This window comes from Globicephala melas, chromosome 14 (assembly GCF_963455315.2).
Source record: "Globicephala melas chromosome 14, mGloMel1.2, whole genome shotgun sequence".
In the NCBI taxonomy this organism is placed as follows: Eukaryota; Metazoa; Chordata; class Mammalia; order Artiodactyla; family Delphinidae; genus Globicephala; species Globicephala melas.
Genome location: NC_083327.1, coordinates 86,820,196 through 86,841,731, shown reverse-complemented (window position 1 = coordinate 86,841,731; position 21,536 = coordinate 86,820,196). Strand labels below are relative to the sequence as shown.

Here is a 21,536-nt window from a genome sequence, read left to right as displayed (position 1 = left end):
ACATTTCATAAGGAACCTGTCACCAAAGCACTGGGCTCTATCTACATTTCCAGGTGCTGCAAACCAGAATGTCATTTCTAGCTGTGAACTCATTCGGGAGGGAAAAAAGTCAACTAGGGCAGAGCAATGTGGATCCTCAGCTTTTCTTTTTGTCTGTATATTTCTTTTTAATGCAATCCTACATATGCTATATTACTGACATTTTTGGTGTCATAATTTGCTTTTTACTTATGATCTAAGATTTTTAAGCCCTAAAATCTTAAGTCTAGCTGAAAGACTACTGGGGGCAGGTAGGCAACTCAGGCAAGGTGCCACATCCCCATGCTATGTGGGACCTCGGGGAGGCTTCCCGACTTCCTCTGCTCACCTCTACGTTAAAGAGCTAGATTAAACATCTGTGGATCTCTTGAAGCAAATTCTAAATCTCTATGACTCCTTTTTGCCTCTTCTGAATTCTAATGCAGTTACTCTGGCTACTGAATGTTTCTCACACCCTCTTTTTCAACAAGTCTGGCACACACTGCATTATGACAACTTGACTACAATAAAATAACACTGGTCTTTTAAGAATAATCAGCAATGACACGGGGAGGGGGAAGGGTAAGCTGGGATGAAGTGAGAGAGTGGCACGGACATATATATACTATCAAACGTAAGGTAGCTAGTGGGAAGCAGCCACATAGCACAGGGAGATCAGCTTGGTGCTTTGTGACCGCCTGGAGGGGTGGGATAGGGAGGGTGGGAGGGAGGGAGACACAAGAGGGAAGAGATATGGGAGCATATGTATATGGATAACTGATTCACTTTGTTATGAAGCAGAAACTAACACACCATTGTAAAGCAATCATACTCCAATAAAGATGTTAAAAAAAAAAAAAAAAGAACCAGCAAGCCCAGGCTGGTATTAGAACGCGGACCTGCTGACACAGGCCAGGGGTCAGGCTATCTACAAACTCACAGGGATTATAAGGTCCCCCTACACCGCCCGTCCCAACGCTGAGGACACAGCATGAGCTGGTCATCGTCCTAGGCTCCAAACAGCTTGTAACCTGATTGCAGGGTCGAAATCAGGGGGAGAAAACAAACAAGACAACAACATGAAGACATAAAATATGACATCAGAAACACAAAGTGCAGGGGAGGGAAGTAAAAAATGCAGATCTTTTACAATGTGTCTGCACTTAAATGACTACTAGTTTACCACAAGTAGATACAGATCAACATATATGAAACCCATGGCACCCAATAATCAAAAACCTACAATAAACACACAAAAACTAGAAACAAAAAAACAGGTACCACTAAAAAAAATCATCAAAATACAAGGGAAGAAACAAAAAGAAAACATGAACAGAGAAGTACAAAAACTAGCAGAAAACAAGTCCTAAAATGGCAGTGAGTACACAGCTATCAATAATTACTTCCAATGTCAATGGACTAAATGCTGCAGTCAAAAAACAGGATGGATGATTGGATAAAAAACCAGAAGCCCCTATGCGCCGCTTACGAGAAACTTACTTCACAGCTAATGACCCATACAGACTGAAAGCGAGGGGAAAGAAAAAGATATTTATTTCATGCAAGCAGAAATGACAAGAAAATGGGGGTGGCAATACTCCTATCAGACAAAACAGACTTCGGAGCAAAGTCTATAACAAAAGACAAAGACGGGCATTATATAATGATAAAGGGATAAATACAAGAACACTCAGTTCATATATATGCACCCTATACATGAGCACCTAACTACATAAAGTACTAGCAGACATAAAGGGAGGAACTGACAGTAACACAACAGCAGAGAGGACCTACACTCCACCGACATCCATGGACAGATTAATAAGTAACTGACTGGATACAGTCTAATTTAAGAGGTTTTTAGTTTACAAGCATAATACCATAGTATCATCACAACAGAAATACATACCTCCCAATTTCCTAAGGAAGGGGAGATAGAAGAAAAGCTAACATTTTAAAATTCTACCATCGACTAAAATCTGTTTGTATAAATAAATATACATTTCAGTTCTAAAATTAAGAGAGGATGATTCCCCTATTCAGAAGATGAAGAAAGCGTGGCCCACGGAACACAAGGGTCCCTACCGGAACCCAGCTCCAGAGTCCGTGTCCTAGCACTCCACAGCTCCAAGACTGCTGTCCACAAGAAAACTGAGGCAGAAGGGCTGACTCCCAAGGGCATTCTGAGGTCAATTATACTTGGAAGACATCAAGAAAGTAAATACGTCTGAGTGTTAAAAATACTTTATGAGCTCCGGGGCCAAGGCTTGTTACAAGTTATGACTTCTGATCCACTGTGAAGTGAGTCAGATCTCTTTAAGTAGGTCATCAGAACTTGGGGAACCAACGCTCGGGCGAACAAGACAGGAAAATTACAGACTTGGCTGTTACTCTCAGGGAACCTTACCCACCCGTGACAACATTCTTCACCAACCTAAGCGCTAAGCTAACAGCCTCAGTAGGTTATAAGGATATCGTTTTCTAAGTTGTTTATTAAAAACCAACAGAACACTTGAACTTACTATATTTGACTGCATTAATATTAACCACAAACAGCTATTCTGCCAACAGTATCCAGTTTTTTAGGGTTTCCTAGGAGCTTGTACAGAAAAATGTTCCTTCCACCCAACCATCCCTGTAACAGACAAGCTCTACTCCAATGGGTGTTTTGCTGTTTCTTCTCCTAATTCTCTGGGGTTTTGTTCCTGTTGTCTTGGCCTACTGCTCAACAATGGCCGTGTATTACCGGTATACTTCCTACCTCCACCAAATCTCTTCCATGCCCATGATGCTGCATCCCAAGAACAGCTTGCTCCCGAATCTTTCTCTCCACCTGGCACCGCTGACTAGCACTCAGCCACCGAGCTGGCAGCCTAAAGGCACCCCCACACCACGCCGGCCCCTCCCAAGACACACAGACGAAGCCCGTCTTCCCCTCCGGATGCTCCTTCACCCAGACCCACATCCATCCTGCTCAAGGCAGGGCGGCATCCGGAAGGCCTCCTCTCCTCAGAAAACTCAGGCTGGCGCTGCTTCCCGATCATTCTCTCTTAACATTGCTCCCGCTTTTCTCTCTTCATGACCACTGTCCCCGACTGAGCTCAGAGACTCGGTCCTTCCGGGGCCACACGAGCCTTTGAAGGGGGACACCTGCTTCTGACCACAATTCCCTCAAATCAACCCTAGATTCTGCTCTCAGAGTAACCGCTCCAGATTGGAGGCCTGGGCTAACTGAAAGCGTTCTCAATCCCTAGCTTAAAACTTTCAGCAGTTTATTAACAGATCATACCAAATACTTCCATCAAAGGACCCCCAATGGCACAGGAAAATAAATATGGATCTCTGGGGACACAGGCTGAAGTTACCTGCAAAAAGCTTCCTGCTTAGGGCTTCCCTGGTGGCGCAGTGGTTGGGAGTCCACCTGCCGATGCAGGGGACACGGGTTCGTGCCCCGGTCCGGGAGGATCCCACATACCACGGAGCGGCTGGGCCCGTGAGCCATGGCCGCTGAGCCTGCGCGTCCGGAGCCTGTGCTCCGCAACGGGAGAGGCCACGGCAGTGAGAGGCCCGAGTACCGCAAAAAAAAAAAAAAAAAAAAGCTTCTTGCTTTATCTTAACAACATATATAATGTTGCATCCTGACCCACATTAAAGACATACTTTTTATAAAAAGATTTTGTTAAGTTACTTACAAAAACTCACACTCTAAGCCAGCTCTCCTTAGTCTGACTCACATACCCCTGAGCCTATACTTGAATATTCCTCAAGGGGTCACTGAGGAAGTTACTTCCATAACGATGCCAGACTCCTTCCCGTGGTCGGAAGCGTGGTTAGCACGTGGCAGGTACCCCTGAGCATTCCTCTCGTCCTTCCTAAAACTTTTACTACATTTCTCCTTCCTCACCTCTGTAGTTTCTCCCTCCTTTCTCCTTACTTTCTTTTTCTTGTCTTTTTCAATTCCTGATTGAACAAGACAGAATATATACAAACAGATAATCATTTAGGTCTCAAAAGCCATCTATCAAATTATTTACAGAACTAGTAAGTCTCTCAGTGTCCTAGTTTTTTTGAATCACCGATACTATAATTCCCATGAAACATATAATTGAGACTCAGTTCATACAGGCACTAAGGGTCAAAGCAAACCCGTGATGCTGCAGAGACAAGCAGGTCCCAGGGCCGGCTCCCACCTTGGCTGGTGCTGTATGACACGCCCCCCTAACACAAAGCTCTGGGCAAGCTCACAAGAAATGGGTCACAGCAATTCCTGTCAAGTGGGCAGAATCAAGCAACCATGCATTTCAGAACCACGGTCCACAGACTACCTCGTGAATGGAGGTGAGGGAAGAGGGACCACTAATAAAATAGAGGGTAACGCTGCTCCCGCGAGTGTGACGCGAGTGTGAGCACAGCTTCCCCTGACAGATCCCACCTGCTGCCACATAAACATATCGGATAATAAGAGGGTCTGGATAGGGACTAACACCCTTTGACTCAGCCTTGGAGCCGAGAGAATGGGCCCACAATTAAGCAACCTTCCCCACCAGAACTGCTATAAACCCGGCTCCAGAGAAAAGCCGCCAGTCCCAGCACTCAGACCTTAAAACTCGTGTGTGAGCTAGCAGGAGCGCAGCGCTACAACAGAGCCGCAGAGGCGATGACTTACCAGGTCAGACATTCTTAGGAAAGGCTGGATCGACGATACAGCCTTCTAATACAAGGATTGTTTTTGAAACAAATGATTATGCTATTATTTTTTAACAAGTAAAACCACTTTACTTGCTGAGTATAATTAGAGGTTAATTACAAATAAAAGTTTTATATCAAATAGCTAAAAATACACAAAACCAATTTATAGCTCACAGAGTAGTCATGTGTTTTAACTTCTCGTTTTAACCTTTATTTCCCTCAGAAACACAGGGTGGCCTCCAGGAAACATCACGGTGGGACGTGTACAGGATGTTGCCTTTGATTCAGGGGTCCACAGGGACAAAAAAGCTGGACTTCTCTAAACGCACCTTGTTTTGCAGATTTGACTTAGAAACTGTTAAACGACACTAAATTTTAAAGAAGCAAACCTTCAAAGTCAAAAGCAAAATAAAACAAACCTCAGTATAAATCCACGCGGGTGTACAGTCACACACACAGGGACCGAGCGTGCGATTTCAAAGAGCACAGATGTCACAAGACGCTTAAATAAAATGTTTTCAGTATCATATTGGTATTAATAATAGCCCTACTTTGATTTTGGTATTATACCTGATTAATATAATTATGTTGTTAATAATTATTCTATTGTTCTTAGGAGGGAAGAATTTTACCTTTAGAGAAAAGACACCCAGATTTTCTAAAGTCCAAGTAGTAAAAAACCACATATTCCCTAAGCTCTGTCCACTAAACAGGCTTAGAAGTAAAGACTAACCAGTAACAGAGCGTGCTCCTAGTAACCAGACACTTATCCCAGCAAAAGGAACAGGATTCCTCCGAGGAAGAGCTGACTCCTAGGCCGGGGCAGGAAAGCACGAGGTGAGCAGACATCCTATCCTCCAGGGAAGCTCTCGAGATCACTGGGCCATGTCACAGACCCGGGTGCCAGCTGGAAGACAGCCCCGCTGGCTCGAAGCCACCATTCAAGAATCAGACGACAATAACCGCAGAAGATGGACAAACATTGAGACGCTTTACATCCATGAGCTTTTACTAAAATTTTACAAACCACTGCTCACCTGGGGATGACACTAAGGTGAATATTCCTGTCCCACCGCCTACCACCAAAAACCCTAACCCTGTACCTGTATCTAATCAAGGAAAACAAGAGGAAAACAGCGGTAAACCGCACAACAAGATGCCGTCAGCAAAACCTACAAGACATTCAACCTGGGGTTTTAAAACAAACCAACAAATAAGCAAACTGAGAGGTTAAGATACAAGAGAGGAGAGGGGATTTTAGAATGAAAGGCATAGAAGACAAATTAACCAATTGCAAATGCAACATTTAGGTTTTATTTGTATCCTGACTCAACTAAAGGAATTATCTGAGGCAAATCAGGAAAATCTGAACAATGACTAGGTACCTGATGATTTTTAAGGAATTACTGTCAATTCTTTTCTATGTGATAGTGGTACTATGGTTTGCTTTATTTTTGTTTTTGCTTTTTTAGAATTGTTACCTTTCAGGAAAATATATCAAAATATTTATGGATGAGATAATGAGAAAGTTGGGATTTGATTCAAAAATAACACAGTCTGGGAATGAAAGCAATATATGTAGAAGCAGAGATGAAACGTGTTAATTATGGAAGCTTGCTTGGTAATAAACACATGGGAAGTTCATTATATCTCTATTCTTTTGTATATACTTGACATTTTCCAGAATTAAAAAAAAAAAAGCCATACTGGGGATAAACACGTAACTAAACGTATTGAAGGCGAAACTGACTTTGTACCAGACACACGTGGCACACGCTTGCTATGGACAGGTCACATCGCCCATTAACTTCACTTATTCAGGGCCTCATGCATATATAAAAAGGATTATGAAATTAATAGACTTTACAACAAATGTAACAGAAAAACAATTCAAAGTCTGCACCTGAATCAGGCCGCCCATCTGAGCTCCGAAATTCCTGCATTCTCTTTTCCAGTTTTTGTTGTCTCCGTCGTTTCATAACCACCTCGGGATTAGAAATCGTTCGGGTAAAGCTAGTTTCAGGCATGTCTTTGTAAACCTCAGCAGCCAGTCGAGAATTTTCGCTGTAAGGAGAAAAAGGCAATAACAAGATTTTTTAAATTTTATATCAGAAACAATTATACTGAAATCATACAAAACTCAAAATGGCAGACGTTACTAGCCTACACAGTTCTGCCGCGTACCATTCACCACGTGTTAATTACTGGGGATAGAGAATACACTTCCTCTCAATACCAGCTGAAATACTGAACCAAGCAGAAATTTATAATTAAAATTTTATAGTGAGTTTACAGAACTTAATTATTGAGTATTCATTAATAAAGCTAGAATGTATAAATTATACATTTCAGTTCTTTCTACCACGGTTATCTTAAAATAGACTAAATGAGGGATACAACATTCCAAACACTAGAAATAAAGGATTGAACATACTTTAGTAAAAATCTGTCTTCAAATTACAGTAATCTTGAAGAACTCAAACAGCCTGATTTTTTAACAACTAAGAGATTTACCACCATTCACTCTCTTGAAGCGAAAGTTTTAAAAGGAAATTGCTCCGTAAGTTCCTATAACGAGTCAACTGTATAGAATGATGAGTTGAAAACTAAATATTTAGGTAAGATTGATATGCTTGACTAAACTTTGATAAATATACTTTAAGGATGCCATTTTTAAAATCACAAAATAATTTCATTAAGTCAGTCAAGCTTCGAATCAATAAGTTAAACTTAACTCATTTTAAGTAGCTCATTTCCTTAACACAAATAGTTTATCCCCCTATAAACTAAATAAATAGAACAAACTGTAGCCTAAGTTCTAAACTCTCCTTTTCCTTGGTATTTTTCATATATGAACAATCTATGTATACAAGTTCTTTCTCTTGTATAAATACACTAAGTAGAGCCTTACTATGTAATACTATAGTCAAGAGTTCATGTGTATCCCATAGGCGTCTCTGCCTAACAGATTAATATCTAAATCCATTTGGATGCACTCTACCATGGGCTCAAGTTCCACTCTAAAGTAAACTCCCTTCACTGACAAATGGTTAATATCCTCAAGACACACACAACACTTAGAATCAACCAAAAAATGGAAAAAAGACTTGAAGAGGTCACCGCAGCAGCAGCAGAACAGCAACGGTTAATAAACGTGCAGAGAGACATCTACCTTGTTAATGATACAGTAAGCTCGAGTTATTGAAGGTCTCGCATACTGCAGAGACCGTACTCTGCTCTGTTACACTCAGCAGTACTAAGGGTATGGAAACGAGAGGGCCTGTGGGCTGTGCAGACCTTTCCAGGGGCTGTCTGGCAACACAAGCATCCCAAGGGGTCTCTGAACCATTCTTCCAGAGCATTTCCTTAGGAAATATTCAGGAGTCCTCAAAATTGTAAAAACAAGGATATTCACCAGAGTATCGTTTATAATATCAAAAAAACCCTGTAAACTCTCCACAAATACACGAAAAGGGCTGGTTTCATGAATTATGGGAAAACTATACGATAGAATACTGCACAATCATTTAAATTATTTAATATGTATGTTTTTTGTGAACATATATATATTTTGACTGTGTATTTACGTGAAATACATATAATTTTAGTGGAAAAATGTCATGTGAAAAGTTCTGGTTTCAAAAGACTGATTATACTTGTTTAAAAACTCTCTACATAGATATATGAAGCGCATATATTTGTGTTGCATAAACAAACTACGGCTCTCTTTGGGTTCATACGTGACAAGAAGCTCCTTTTCCCTTTCTGGCAAATCTATCTACTCTGACTTTCTAAAATAAGCTGTAAACAGAACACTATGCCGTCAACTCTAAGGCAAGGAAGAGGCCTAAGAGAAACCACGATAAGAGAATGAACTGAACTGAAAACTGACAAGGCGACACTGTGGCCAGGAGACTCCAAGCGTTCTGCTCACGTGTCCTTTCTGTTACAACGAAACACAGCGGTTTCCCTTATTCCCTCAGCTCCGAGGTCAGAAGCTCAAATCCCTTCAGACAGGCAAAGACACCTGTGATGGGGCTGCTGTGCGAGAATAAGGAAGGGGGGCTGGCGGGGGCTGGAGTGAACCTGATGGTGCATTTGAACCTGAAAAGCGAACACCAGCTTTTCTCACTGGTCTTGCCAACCTCTGATCAGGTGTTAAGCGGACCTGAGGTGTCTAAGAATCCACTGCTGCCTTAAGGACCAAAACAGAAAGGAAAGGAAAGGCCAGGCAGAGACGAAGAACACCCTGCACCCAGTCTACCCAGGAACGGCAATACTGTTCATCAGTCCGCATCTTTAGGAAGAGCGCGCACAGCGAGACCAGCCCTGTGAGCGACACGTGCAGCTCAGTCAGAGCCCCACCGGCTTCCCTCGACGCCGAGGACCCAGCACGAGCCCCAGCGCACTTACCTGAGGCGCACCCTCTTCGGCCTTTACTTGGTAATTTAATGAGGTCTGCTGCACGAAAAACACCGGGCTTAGAACACAAAGAACCAGGAATATTTCCAAAATGAACTTACGTGTCATCCCCATGGAAAGGTCTATCGTCTCGATCAGACGCCTGCCTCATTGCCTCTTTTTCTCGCTTCTTTTTTTCCTTCTTTTCTTTCTTTGAGAGAGTTCTCTTGAAGTTCTGGATAACACCTTCTTTTTCCTGCTTTTCAGGTCCGTTACTTTGAGCCTTCTGATAAAAGTTAACATTATCACTACACTGGCTATGACACAGAATGACATAAAGCTATCTATGGCTTAGCTAACTTCACCTCATACACTGCGGCCAGAAACAGAGCCACTGGGGCAGGGGAAGGTCTGGGGTGAGAAACGTTCTTTGTCTTGATGGGCCGACAGTTACGTGAGTGTACGGATCAAAACGTACACATTCAAGATCTCATTTCACCGTGTGTAAATTGTATCTTAATTCAAAACTATAACCAAGGAAGCAAACACACAAGAAAATCCAAACCCAGTTAGAAAACTGGGGTTGGAATCACACCAGCTTATTTATTATTTTTAATAAATAAAAATCCAAATAATTTACATGAAGTAACTTAAATAAAAGGAAACTAATGAAAATACGGAAATAACTAAGTGTTTGAATCATCGTCTACTTTAAATATGTTTTAACTTCAGAAGAAATGTTAAGAGTAGCCCTAATAAACTGGCTTTCATGAAGCAAAGTTATAAGTACTGTGTTTGTGCAAAAACTTCTAATTTCTTTTCCAGATCTTACTCGTTTCCTTATTCTTAATTTATAACTTGGCCTGCCAGCAGATGACACAGAGACAGATTATTTTTATGTGACTTAATAGGTTGGCTGGTAAAGAATCAAGAAAAATAAAAGATTATCTTATTGGGAAAGAAAACTGCCTTCTGCTTTGTGAGCGAGCATCTCCGTTTCCTTGCAAGCTACCCCAGCACCCTCCTGTCATCCCGACCCCAGAAGAGTTCTACTACACAGCAAACAGGATCTGTGGCTCCGTGAAAAGGTACATCAGCTGAAATCATGGTGCAGGAACAAAATAAAACATGGAGACACACACACACACACACACACACACACACACACACACACACACACACACGTATCCGCTCTTGTATCACATGTGTTCGCCACAACGGCAATAAAAGTCCCTGGAGCGCAGGAACAGGAACACAGAGGACATGACACAGACAATGTGGAAACTGCTGCCCTAAGTAAATAATGGTACTTTCCCCCCAGCCTGCTGGGGCACAAAATTAAATACAAGATTTTCCTCAAAATATTCTTAACCTCTGCATTTGCTATCACTTGTCAATACTGAATTCTAGTGTAAGAGGCCACTTGACTTAAAACAGAATTATAATTGTTTTAAAATTGTATCAATATTTCATAGTATTCCACATAAAAAGAACAGTAGCACAGGAATTCCAGACATCCTACTACCTGAGAAAGTTTTAGACTCACTCTATTTCATCATCCAAAGACACTCAAGGAAGTTTACTGATTTCTAACCTTACACATATAACATGAAAAAGGTCTTAAATATGCCTCATTAAGTTGTATCTAGAAGTTCACATATAAATAGGTTATTAAAGTTTTATTTTCCCTTCTGAGTCCTATTAAAACCTATTTTGACTTTATAATTTAGTGAAAAAAACCTGAAGCTGATTTGAACATTAAGTCTCTTAGGAACAAAAGCTTACATAACTCTTCTTTGAAAAGGAAGGAGTAATATTTTGGATTATTCAGTGAAACAGAGGATGGAGCAGGGAGAAGCTGGGCTACTTTTAAATTATGTTCCAGGACAGGGGTAAAAGGGTAGTTCAGGAAGAGAAGCGAAACAGAGAATGAACCCCTCCGACACGACACGCGGTCAGACGCAGGCCAGGCACAGCACGGGCCGAGACCCAAGGCCTCACCTTAGCAGGAATGGCATCGTTCTCATTCTTAAGGACAAATCTGCCCTCTCGATCATCCTTATTCCAATTCAACTGCACAACAAGGGGTTTCTCGTCTATATCCAATCTTCTTTCTTCTTCACAACATGAAAAGAAAAAGAAAGAAGCCGTGGTTAGCTAACGGCACTAGCCAATGCGACATTCTGATACACGATACATTTTATAGACAAAAATACCTAATTCCCTTGATTATTTACTGATAGGCTGAAGTGTAATTCACACTGTGAAGTTAGAGTTTCAATGACTAATTCAGTATTTTGGTGCTACTATATGTGTACTAGCACGTGTCCAATGCCAGACACGGACCAGGCACAGCTTCCTGGCAACATTTAGAATCTAACCCAGAAAATAAGAGAAATACACATGGACTAGAAAAAATTATAAGCAGGGCTTTGCCGTACGTTTGTTTCTATAAATCAAATTCCCTCACATACAACTGGAAAATACAGAAATAATGTTAATATCACACAGAAGTTCCACTGATTCATGGGATTTTTCTTCTCATGTTAATGTTAAGATGCTGTCAAGAAACGGCACCACCGCCATCAGTCTTCACTCTCCCTCCTCCCCCTGTACCTCTGATTCTCGTCTCCAAAACGCACACTCCTCGACCCGCACAGCCCCTCCCACCATGAAGCACCAGCCTTTTCTCTGTCGATGAAGTGCTATGTTAAGTGACTACTTCCTCCCTTACTAGAAACCTAACAAGCCTCATGGCAGCCCACTGAGGGCCCTACACAGCCTGACCACCTACTAGAAGCCGAGAGCTGGCAAGGATTACCCAGGTAAACGCACACAGGATGCAGCACAACACGGGCAGCAAAGACAGGAAGCAGTGAGACCAGAGGGGGTGAATGACATTGGTACAGGAAGCAAGTCAACGGGGCAAACTGAGAAGATAGTTTATAGAGGCTTTCAGTGAATATTATAGGTAAACAGCAGTGTTAATGATCAGAATACAGGAAAAAAATTCTAAGTCATTATTTTATCAACTGAAAATATGAGAAAAGAGTAGTAAGTCCCATATTGGATCAAGAAGTTCCAAATTCCTGCTGCAAAACCAAAATTACCAAGTTGTTCGTGTTGCAGAATCTTCACTAGATCAAAATCCCTCATGGCACGTTTTTTAGAGAACCAATCTTAAGAACAATTAAGTCTAAATCATAAAACAAAAACAAGGTGAGCTGTTGTAAAGCATACGTGCCTAACTACTGCATGCAAATATAATTAGGGCCCTGCTACAACTTTGTAACTTAAGGTATCTTCTGCCTTATGTTAGAAGAGCAGAATCCTTTTTACTTTTCCAGTTGATTTCACACAAGGAACCCTAACGCAGAGAAGGGCTGAGAGTGGCGTTTCCATGGTGCTGGGCCAGCGCTCTGGTTCACACAGCAGCTGCGGTGTCCAGCGGCTCACTGAGGAGCACGTTACATTTCCAGCGAAACGAGCTGCACCTGCCGGATGCTGCAGGAGCTGCTGGTTCCCACCAAGTTGCGCACTGTCCCACCAGGGTCACGTCGGGCTTTCCACGGCGCTGTAGAAACAAGCACTGCCCGCAAACCAATGTGAACAGGAAAGGAGGGCACCGCCCCCACCCAGGAGCTGGGCAGGGCCCAGGAGGCACACGTGCCCCGTCAGGGAGCAACTGTGGTTAAGAACGAGATGAAATTTTCAGTTTTCCTTTCATCTGATCTGTACTGTTTTTTCACACATCCACCAAGCTGTTAAAGCATAAATCCTGATGAACGCGTCTGAATCTATGCAGTAAAATGAACTGTTAGGTATTTCCTTTGGCCTAGAGATGCCACTAAAACAATTACTGACACACTAAGGGCTCCGTGACCCGAAAGAGATTGAGAACCTGCACGCCAGGGTCTGCTCCTCTCTGAGACGCTGGCGGGGTATGAAGGTGCAGGAGGACACGGCCAGGCCAGCCTAGTGGTCACTGCAGGGGCGGGGGAAGATGGTGAACACTTCCTTCTTTACACACCTTCCTTGTGTTTTCATCCCTTACAAGTAACATATTTTACTTTTTAATTAAAAACAAATCTAGCAAAGAAAGTTTAAAGAAAAAATGTTCTTTAAAAAAAATCAAACCCATTCCATTTTTAGATCTCAAATCCCAATCTTAGATAGCATTTCAAAGACCTCACTTGGCAGCATTCAAATGACCCAATGGTGCAGCGAGAAGAGGGCTGAAAGTGAGAAATACTTTCTTCCTCTTTGTAACCTATTTAAAAAGATTCTAAGGTAAAAGGAGAATTCAACCTCAAAAAAACGTCCAAAATTGAGACCATCCGCTATTGTCAAATTCAGTTTGGGTATTATTTATGTAGGTGATACCCTAGTAACCTTAAACGAGTGATAAACAAGTACAGCCTACCTAATATAATACTGGTAGCATTTGGTGACACCTGAATTCCACACACTACAAAAATTTCAGCCCAATTTCAAATGTACAAAGAAAGCTGCACTTCTGAAGATAAGAAAAATAAATTATGTTCCAACAGGTTTTGTGGCTGAAACTTAAACAGGTATTCAAATTGGGCTTGTACTATATACAATCCTTTGTTTACTGCATTAACTGGAATTTGTTATTTTTTTTAAACAGGTGACTCAGTACTTCAAAAGCATTCATAAAAAATTTTATAAATTTCTACATTTCTAATCAGTTCAACTTCAATTGCCATGTGATATATAGGATACTTTCAGAAATTTCAAATCTTAAAACAAGGAGAAACTACTAACTACATAAGAGAGTTTCCTCAAGATGTCCTAATTGTTCCCAAAGAACGTTATTAAAAAAAAAAAAAAAAGAACGTTACTGTTTCACATTACAAAAGTATTACAGCAAGCATGATAAAACACTGGGTTTTACTCATAAAATACTGTACTCATAAAACACTGGGTTATCGTTAATTGTAATATTATAACCTATGCAGAAGAGTTACATGAAATACTTCTCCAAAATTAAGCAGCCTACTGTACCATGAATGTATGTGACAGACCTGCTGGAGAATTTCAATTATGAAACGCTATGCTACTTATCTTTGGAGAAGTGAGCACACGTAAAACTAATCTATTCATTCTAACTCCCAACAAATAAACGCACCTACTAGGAACTTACAAGGACATTTCGCAGACATACTCGAGTTTTGCCAACCCGTTAACTGCTTCCCCGGCCCCTCCAGAATAAGAAAGAGGGGGTCAGCAGTAAAGCAGGGCCCCCAAGCCCCGTCTGTGTCCACTGACCTCCGCTGACATGCACTTCGTACAGGGAGTACTTGGGTGATGACAACATCCGCATGTCAGGGCGGAATTTCTCAGCGAGCGTTTCCAGCACGTCCTGAGTGGTGGCGGTACTAGAGACCCGGATACATTTTGTTGCAAAGTTCCCAGCAGCTTTATCTTGAAAATAAAATCTCATCACTCCATGGAACTCCAAATCCTAAAAGGAAAACAAATGATACATTTTTGGAAAAACAACATCCTAAAATGATGTCTTCAAATTTAATTATGTGACTTGGGACAAGTTATTTACAATCTGTCTCCTTCTTACGTGTCTCAAGTATAAGGTAACGGCTGTAGAGCACCTGACGTCAGAGCCGTCAGCAAATGCCAGGCACACCTGGACAGGCATCGTTTTATCACGTCTTTGTAACAACCCAGTGAAGCAGATACTATGACCAAACCCAATTCTCAAGATTTGGTCTTTAAAACTCACAGAGTTTGAGTATCTTGCTCAAGCAGTTGGTTATGCAGCAAATCCAGAATTAAACCCAGATCCACTGAACTTTGAAGTCCATACGCCTATCTGCCCGAGGTGCCAGCCCATCCCGAGATTACAAAGCCTAAATGAAGAGACTGTTCTAAAAGCAGAGGGGAGATGTTAACCCCAATCCTACCATGAATGTGAAGAAATGGAAACTCAGCGTTAGCGGAATGTAATTGTAAGTAATTTTCACTATGAACGACTTGCCCCAAATCAACAGACACAATTTAGATTTTTCTTAAAACCTTACTTCTAGAGAAAAATTCGACAGAATGTCAACCAAAGACTACTTCAAGCAGGCTGAAGCCCATGTGACTGTGGAAGGCTCCTTCCCATGGCTTCCTTTTTTTTTTTTCTTTTCAATCAATTACGAGATGGTTATTCAGGCCCTTTGCTATCACTGTGAAAATAAGACTCAGCAGTTCACATCCCACAGACTGGGAACCATCGCATCAAAGAGAATCCGTGTTTGTTTGGCAGGTTACACTTTATCTGGGGATGTAAGAGAGTGAGGTCCAGGGTTCCCGTGCACCCCATTACTCCCATGAACACAGAACAAAGCACAGCTCCCCGCCAACTCCTGAGGAGCACTTGTGACCCGACCCCGAGGTTCTGTGCTCAGCCTCCTGCAGCAAAAAGCCTCGGCCGGGCTGCTCTTCAACGGCCGCCTTTCTCTGCCCGCCACGTCTGACACATGGAGTCTCTCCACCTCCAAATGCATCCAGAATCCATCCAAAACCTTGTCAAAACCCAGTCGGATAAATCAGTCCTCGCTTTCTTCCTCGCAGTGGCTTTCGCTCTCAGACGTCAAGTTTCTCCTGCAGCTCAGAGACCATCACAGTCAAGCTTCTGCCCACGTCCCAGTCCAGTAGCCTAACCTTCACTGAAAATTATGAACTGGGAAGTATTTATCTGAAGAAAAGGCAGGCAAATGGAATATTATTGATAGAATGGGGTTAATGGTGTAACCATTCGAAAGTTAAACCGGAAAAACGAGACTATAAGGCACATTTCTAGCAACGAAGTTTTTACTGTGCTCGCCCAGACCCTGCCCACTGGGCCACCCGCCCTCCCTGTTCCCCCTGCCCCGGGGAGAAACACAGGTAAGTGAGCATGTGTGTCAGAAGAACACCACTGAACCACAGACTCTGGGATGAAGCAGGACCACGGTTACGGGGTGAGAGCTGAGAAAGCTTAATGAATTAGGAGTCTTCTTTGTCTGGCCTGGGTCAAGCAGCAAAAAAAATTAGGCTGATATCCTTTAAAAATAAATATCTCCATCTCCATGTTAGTCTGGCAACCCTAAAGGCCGTAAGTAAGGATGCACGGGAGAGATGCCCTCAACTCAGAATCTGTACGCAGGTTCGGGTCAACGCCAGGAACAGCCAAGGCCTCCTCAGCACGCATCTGCCCCAGCCAGGCACGGTGCTCAACGCTCTCCACATGGCTCCCCTGGCCCCAGCCCCGGGAAGTCACTCAGGGACCCCCATTCCAGGTCTCACTCTTCCTGCCGACCAACCTCCTCCACAGGCCCCTGAGACAGCACTTCAGAAAGCAACACCTAGTCTGGAAATCTGGTCACACACTGAAGTTTTTATTATGGGAGTCACATTTTTATCCCAGAATTCCGCTTTCACCACCGCCGCCCTGAAATCATCTTTACGCTGCACCCAGCAGTCTCCTCTGAAGCCCACCCTTACACCTCTCTAGATTACCCTCCGTAGCACTCAATCGTTTTGATAACTGGGTCATTCTAAATACATCATTTGTGATGAGAATAAAACAGCTAGATACACCTACAGGTCCCGAAAGACACGAAAGCACCAGCTTCTCTGAGAACAGCCAACAAGTAATTCCCAACTACCAGATACTGAAGGAACAGAGGCAGCATCTGTGGCTGAGAGGGGCTGCCCACCCCAACTGGGCAAGAACAAAGGAAAGCATCTAGAACTAGATGGAGGCAAGCCTGGAGACAGCCCCCCGTATCCTTGGTCCCCCTCATCAAAGTCCCTCACGTACAGATTACTACCCTTTATAGGTACAAAGAAAACTACAAATATTAACCCTCCATTATTAATGTGGTTCAGCTACTGATCTTACATAAAATGTTGAGAGAAAAGATTTTTTTTTAAATAGAGTACACCCAAGGTTACAGACACAGGTCTCCAGCAAGCAACAGCTGTCTACAGAGAAGTAATAATATTTCTATTGATGTTTTTAAAGAAAAAATTCTCCAGGTCTGTCGAGCCTAAATAAAGTAGCCAATAAAAACTACCTTTGATTTGATTTCATTTGCACTAAATAAGTATTAATAAATAACTATTAATTAGTTTGCCTGGTGACCTTGACATCACACAGAACATGTGAGTAGAGTCGTTACTGGGGTGGTCCCTTAATGAATGAACACATTAGCGTTCTGTTCGATCATTCAGCTAATTTTGGCTGGTGTGAATAAGTCCACAGAATTTTATCAAACCTGAGAAGGCTGCTAAAATCAAGCTCCTGAACCTAAAAACTGGGCATGTAGTGCCCAAACTAACACACAGTAATAACTAACTAATATATATGAGGGTCTACCATGTGCCAGATACTGACGGTTCAGCATTTAATTCCCCAAACTAAGGGTTAGGTACTACCATCAGCCCCACTGCACAGGGGAAAAAAGAAAAACGAGGTCCAGAGAGGCTAAGCACATGAGCTACAATCACACAGCCACCAAGTGGCGGGCTGCAGGCACCAGAGGACAGCTGAGTAACTGAGAGCGAAGGTTCAGAGGGGCTGGAGACCTGGACAGCACGTGCTCAGCTGCAGGTGTCCTCATGGCCCCCACTCCCCACGGAGCCCAGCCCGGCGCAGGGGGACACCCGGGGGAGGCACAGCAGGGCACAGGAGAGCAGGCACCCCTGAGAGAGTCTTCATCACCCACGTGAGCTCGGATGCCCTCAACTATAAAGTGGAGGCGCCAGCAGTGCCTGGGCCCCTTCCTAAGGTGACTTCCTCTCGGCCTCTCCATGGACGGCAGCTCTTCTGAGATGAGGAGCTTTCATTCACAGTCCAGGTCCTCCCTCGGTCTCCAATGCTTCACACATAAAAATCAAACCCATTTGAGTCAAAACTTCCAGCAACAATGTCTGATGCCTCCAGCTATGGTTGTCTGTTCTCACCTGATCAGAACTCTGAAAAACAAAACTTTACACTTGCAATCAGTAGCCAGCTGGAATTCTGATGCTGCTGCAGCCAACACGGCCGTAATTTTATAAAGGCAAACATTTCCTTAAAAAAGACTCCTCCCCTCCTTAGTGCTGGTTACACCTATCACCCAAGATAAAACAGCATTTAAAATAAAAGCACTGGGACGTCCCTGGTGGCGCAGTGGTTAAGAATCCGCCTGCCAATGCAGGGGACACGGGTTCAATCCCTGGTCTAGGAAGATCCCACATGCCGCGGAGCAACTAAGCCCGTGAGCCACAACTACTGAGCCTGCGAGCCACAACTACTGAGCCTGCGAGCCACAACTACTGAGCCCGCGAGCCACAACTACTGAAGCCCGCACACCTAGAGCCCGTGACCCACAACTACTGAGCCTACATGCCACAACTACTGAAACCCACGCACCTACAGCCCGTGCTCCACAACAGGAGAAGCCACCGCCATGAGAAGCCCACGCACTGCAACAAAGAGTAGCCCCCGCTCGCCGCAACTACAGAAAGCCCTCATGCAGCAACGAAGACGCAACGCGGCTAAGAATAAATAAATCAATAAAAGACTTGACCTTAAAAAAAAAATCTTTAAAATAAAAGCACTGCTGCAGGGCCTCCCTTATCTGGGTGAAGTGCTGCCTGCTGGCAGCGAGTTTTCAGGGAGAAACTTCTGTCTGGAGCTGGCGGGACAGGAACCAAGCCCCTCTCGTCACCTGCGTACTGCATATCCACCACAACAGCTCAGTGCAGAGGGAAGGAAAAGACAATATAACCATCACTTGGTTCCTTTCCTTGATGGTTACTTTTCCTGACAGGAAAACACCTTTCTTTTTTTCCTAAAGGTATATACTCACCTTTACATAAAGTGAGAAACACGATCACTGACGAATTCTACAACAGAAATGCAACACTGCCTGGGGCTGTGTTAACCACTCTGAAACAAAAGCATTTTCACGTTTATCAGAAAGAATGCAACAGACAAAAAAGAGAGAGAGAGAAGGCTTCTTATGAAATTACACACTAAAGAGCCAAAGCAAAGAACCACGAGTTAAAGATGGAGACTTGCTTTTCAATATTTTATCAATATCTCATTAGTGAATGAAACTGATAACCAATCGGCCTTCTTATCCAAAAGAACAGAAACTCACCAGAGCAACCCCAAATCTCCTCTGGCTCAAGCTAATCAGAACGACTTGCTCTAAAGCTTAAACAGGGCAACCAGGCTCCACTCACGTTTCTTCTCCTCACTTTCAGCAGTTATTTGAAATCCACGTCTTAGCCTGTAGCACAACAATGCTACCTGCAAACAGGTAATCAGCTTCCCAACCCCCCCGGAGGGCACAGCCACTGACAGTACCACCACTTTACACACACACACACACACACTTTATTCCCAGGCTGGTGCCTCCAACACGGGCAAAATGTTAAGAAAAGATACAGCCGTGCCTTCAACACACACACGTCACTACATAAACCATCAACAGCACAACCGCTGTCTGACTCACGTCGTTAAAAACAGAAGTAACATTTCAATGTCAACAGGTTAGGTAGAGAATGGAAGAAATACTTGAATATGGGTTTCTGCAATCTTACTTGTATAAACACTATCTTTTAAACTTGTATGAACTATTTTTTAAACCAGTACTTCAAGAATACTTTTTAAAATTATATGCATTTCATTACCTAAAACTTTTGCAAGACAAATACTCCTGAAAGCTTGAAAGAACTATCTGGAAAGTACCTTCACCCACTTCTGCCCATGGCAATCATTTCTGTTTCATCACCCGGCCTCCGCAGGGCTCCATCACTCTGTGTGACATAAACTGGCCTACAGGCACACCTCACTGTACTGCACTTCACAGATACTGCGGTTTTTACAAATTGAAGATCTGAGGCAACCCTGCGTTGTCAGATGATGAATGGTTAGCAATTTTTAGCAATAAACTCTTTTTTAATGAAGGTATGTACATTGTTTTTTCAGACATAATGCTACCGTGCACTTAACAGACTACAGGATCATGTAAACATAACTTTTATATGCAACCGGAAACCAACACAAATCCATGTGCCTCGCTTTACTGTGGCATCTGGAACGGAACACACCGTGTCTGCAGCGAGCCTGAGTCGTCATCTGAGAGCAGCTGCTCTGACCCAGCAATCCTCACCCAGCAACAGTTTATACCTGCACACGTCTAACTGGTCTTTATAATAAAATGACTCCAATACATCTTTCTGTCTGAAAATAAAGGCAGAATCTCTAACACATCACAATGCACACCTGTTGGATGTGAGCCAACTACTGTTCTCCTAACATCTTGAGGCTAGTTTACCAAAGCTGAGGAAGACCAAGTTCACTGAAAATGGGAAAAAGTCATCTTTCAGGATAAAAGTTCTCTGGACTAAAAAACCGATCGAAAACACACACGTCCCACAGAGAGAACACACGCAGATCGCCCCTTTAATGAACTCTAGCAAAAATCCATCCAGTATCCAACCATGTCAACATTATAAATAAGACAATTCTCTGCCAGAAAACACAGGCTGCCATGAAAACCAATCGGCCAACGTTTTTTTTCTTTAAAGGCCACAGTAATCACTGCCAACATTATCTACGTAACACCTGCCCGCTCACAACACAGAACGACGAGCCATGAAGTCTGCCGGCTCCCAGGCAAGTTCCGTCTGTGCTTCCCTGTGAGACTCCGTCGGACCCGGAACTCTACCCGCCCTCAGTCAGCATTATAACGGGATCAAAAGGTCAACGTCTTCCCCACAGTCCTCTTAGAATTTTTAATCTGTATCTGAATACCTACCACACAACATACACTGGGGAAGCGAAAGATATGACGACTTGAAGAACACATTAAACCCACATGACCGAAGAGCAATAATCACAAATGTGATTAAAGACCATCTTTATTTCTACTGTAACCTTTAAATACTGCACTTGTACAAATGTAAAGTGCAGCACAGAGGTAAACGAAACAGCCCTTTTCAAAGCCACCTCTCTAGGCGGGGGTCTACCCAACTTTGCCATGGATCCTTCGGCAGTCTGGCGAAGCCTATGCAACTCTTCTCAGAATAAAAATGTTAAATGGGGCTTCCCTGGTGGCGCAGTGGTTGAGAGTCTGCCTGCCGATGCAGGGGACACGGGTTCGTGCCCCGGTCCGGGAAGATCCCACATGCCGCGGAGCGGCTGGGCCCGTGAGCCATGGCCGCTGAGCCTGTGCGTCCGGAGCCTGTGCTCCGCAATGGGAGAGGCCACGACAGTGAGGGGCCCACGTACCGAAAAAAAAAAAGTTAAATGCATAAAATAAAATACAAAGGATTGCAAAGTGAACAATTACATTAAAATACAATTATTAAAATATTTTTAAAACCTGTGACATAGTAACATGAGTATTCTTTATTAACAT

At 43.1% G+C, this 21,536-nt stretch overlaps 1 protein-coding gene across 14 annotated transcripts in view; it reads right to left on the bottom strand.

Annotated features, from left to right (window-relative positions):
• The window catches only part of AFDN (afadin, adherens junction formation factor), a 139,438-nt gene that overhangs the window by 84,664 nt on the left and 33,238 nt on the right, over positions 1 to 21,536 (bottom strand). For 6 of the 14 annotated variants that reach the window (XM_070043504.1, XM_070043506.1, XM_030852937.3 and 3 more), the window contains exons 2-5: positions 14,401 to 14,596; positions 11,110 to 11,225; positions 9,231 to 9,394; positions 6,611 to 6,771 (exon numbers count right to left, since the gene is read on the bottom strand). In XM_070043504.1, the coding sequence (XP_069899605.1) occupies positions 6,611 to 6,771; positions 9,231 to 9,394; positions 11,110 to 11,225; positions 14,401 to 14,596 (637 nt within the window). The remainder of the gene's footprint in view (positions 1 to 6,610; positions 6,772 to 9,230; positions 9,395 to 11,109; positions 11,226 to 14,400; positions 14,597 to 21,536) is intronic. The other 8 variants (XM_070043509.1, XM_070043505.1, XM_030852938.3 and 5 more) reach the window with 3 other exon arrangements.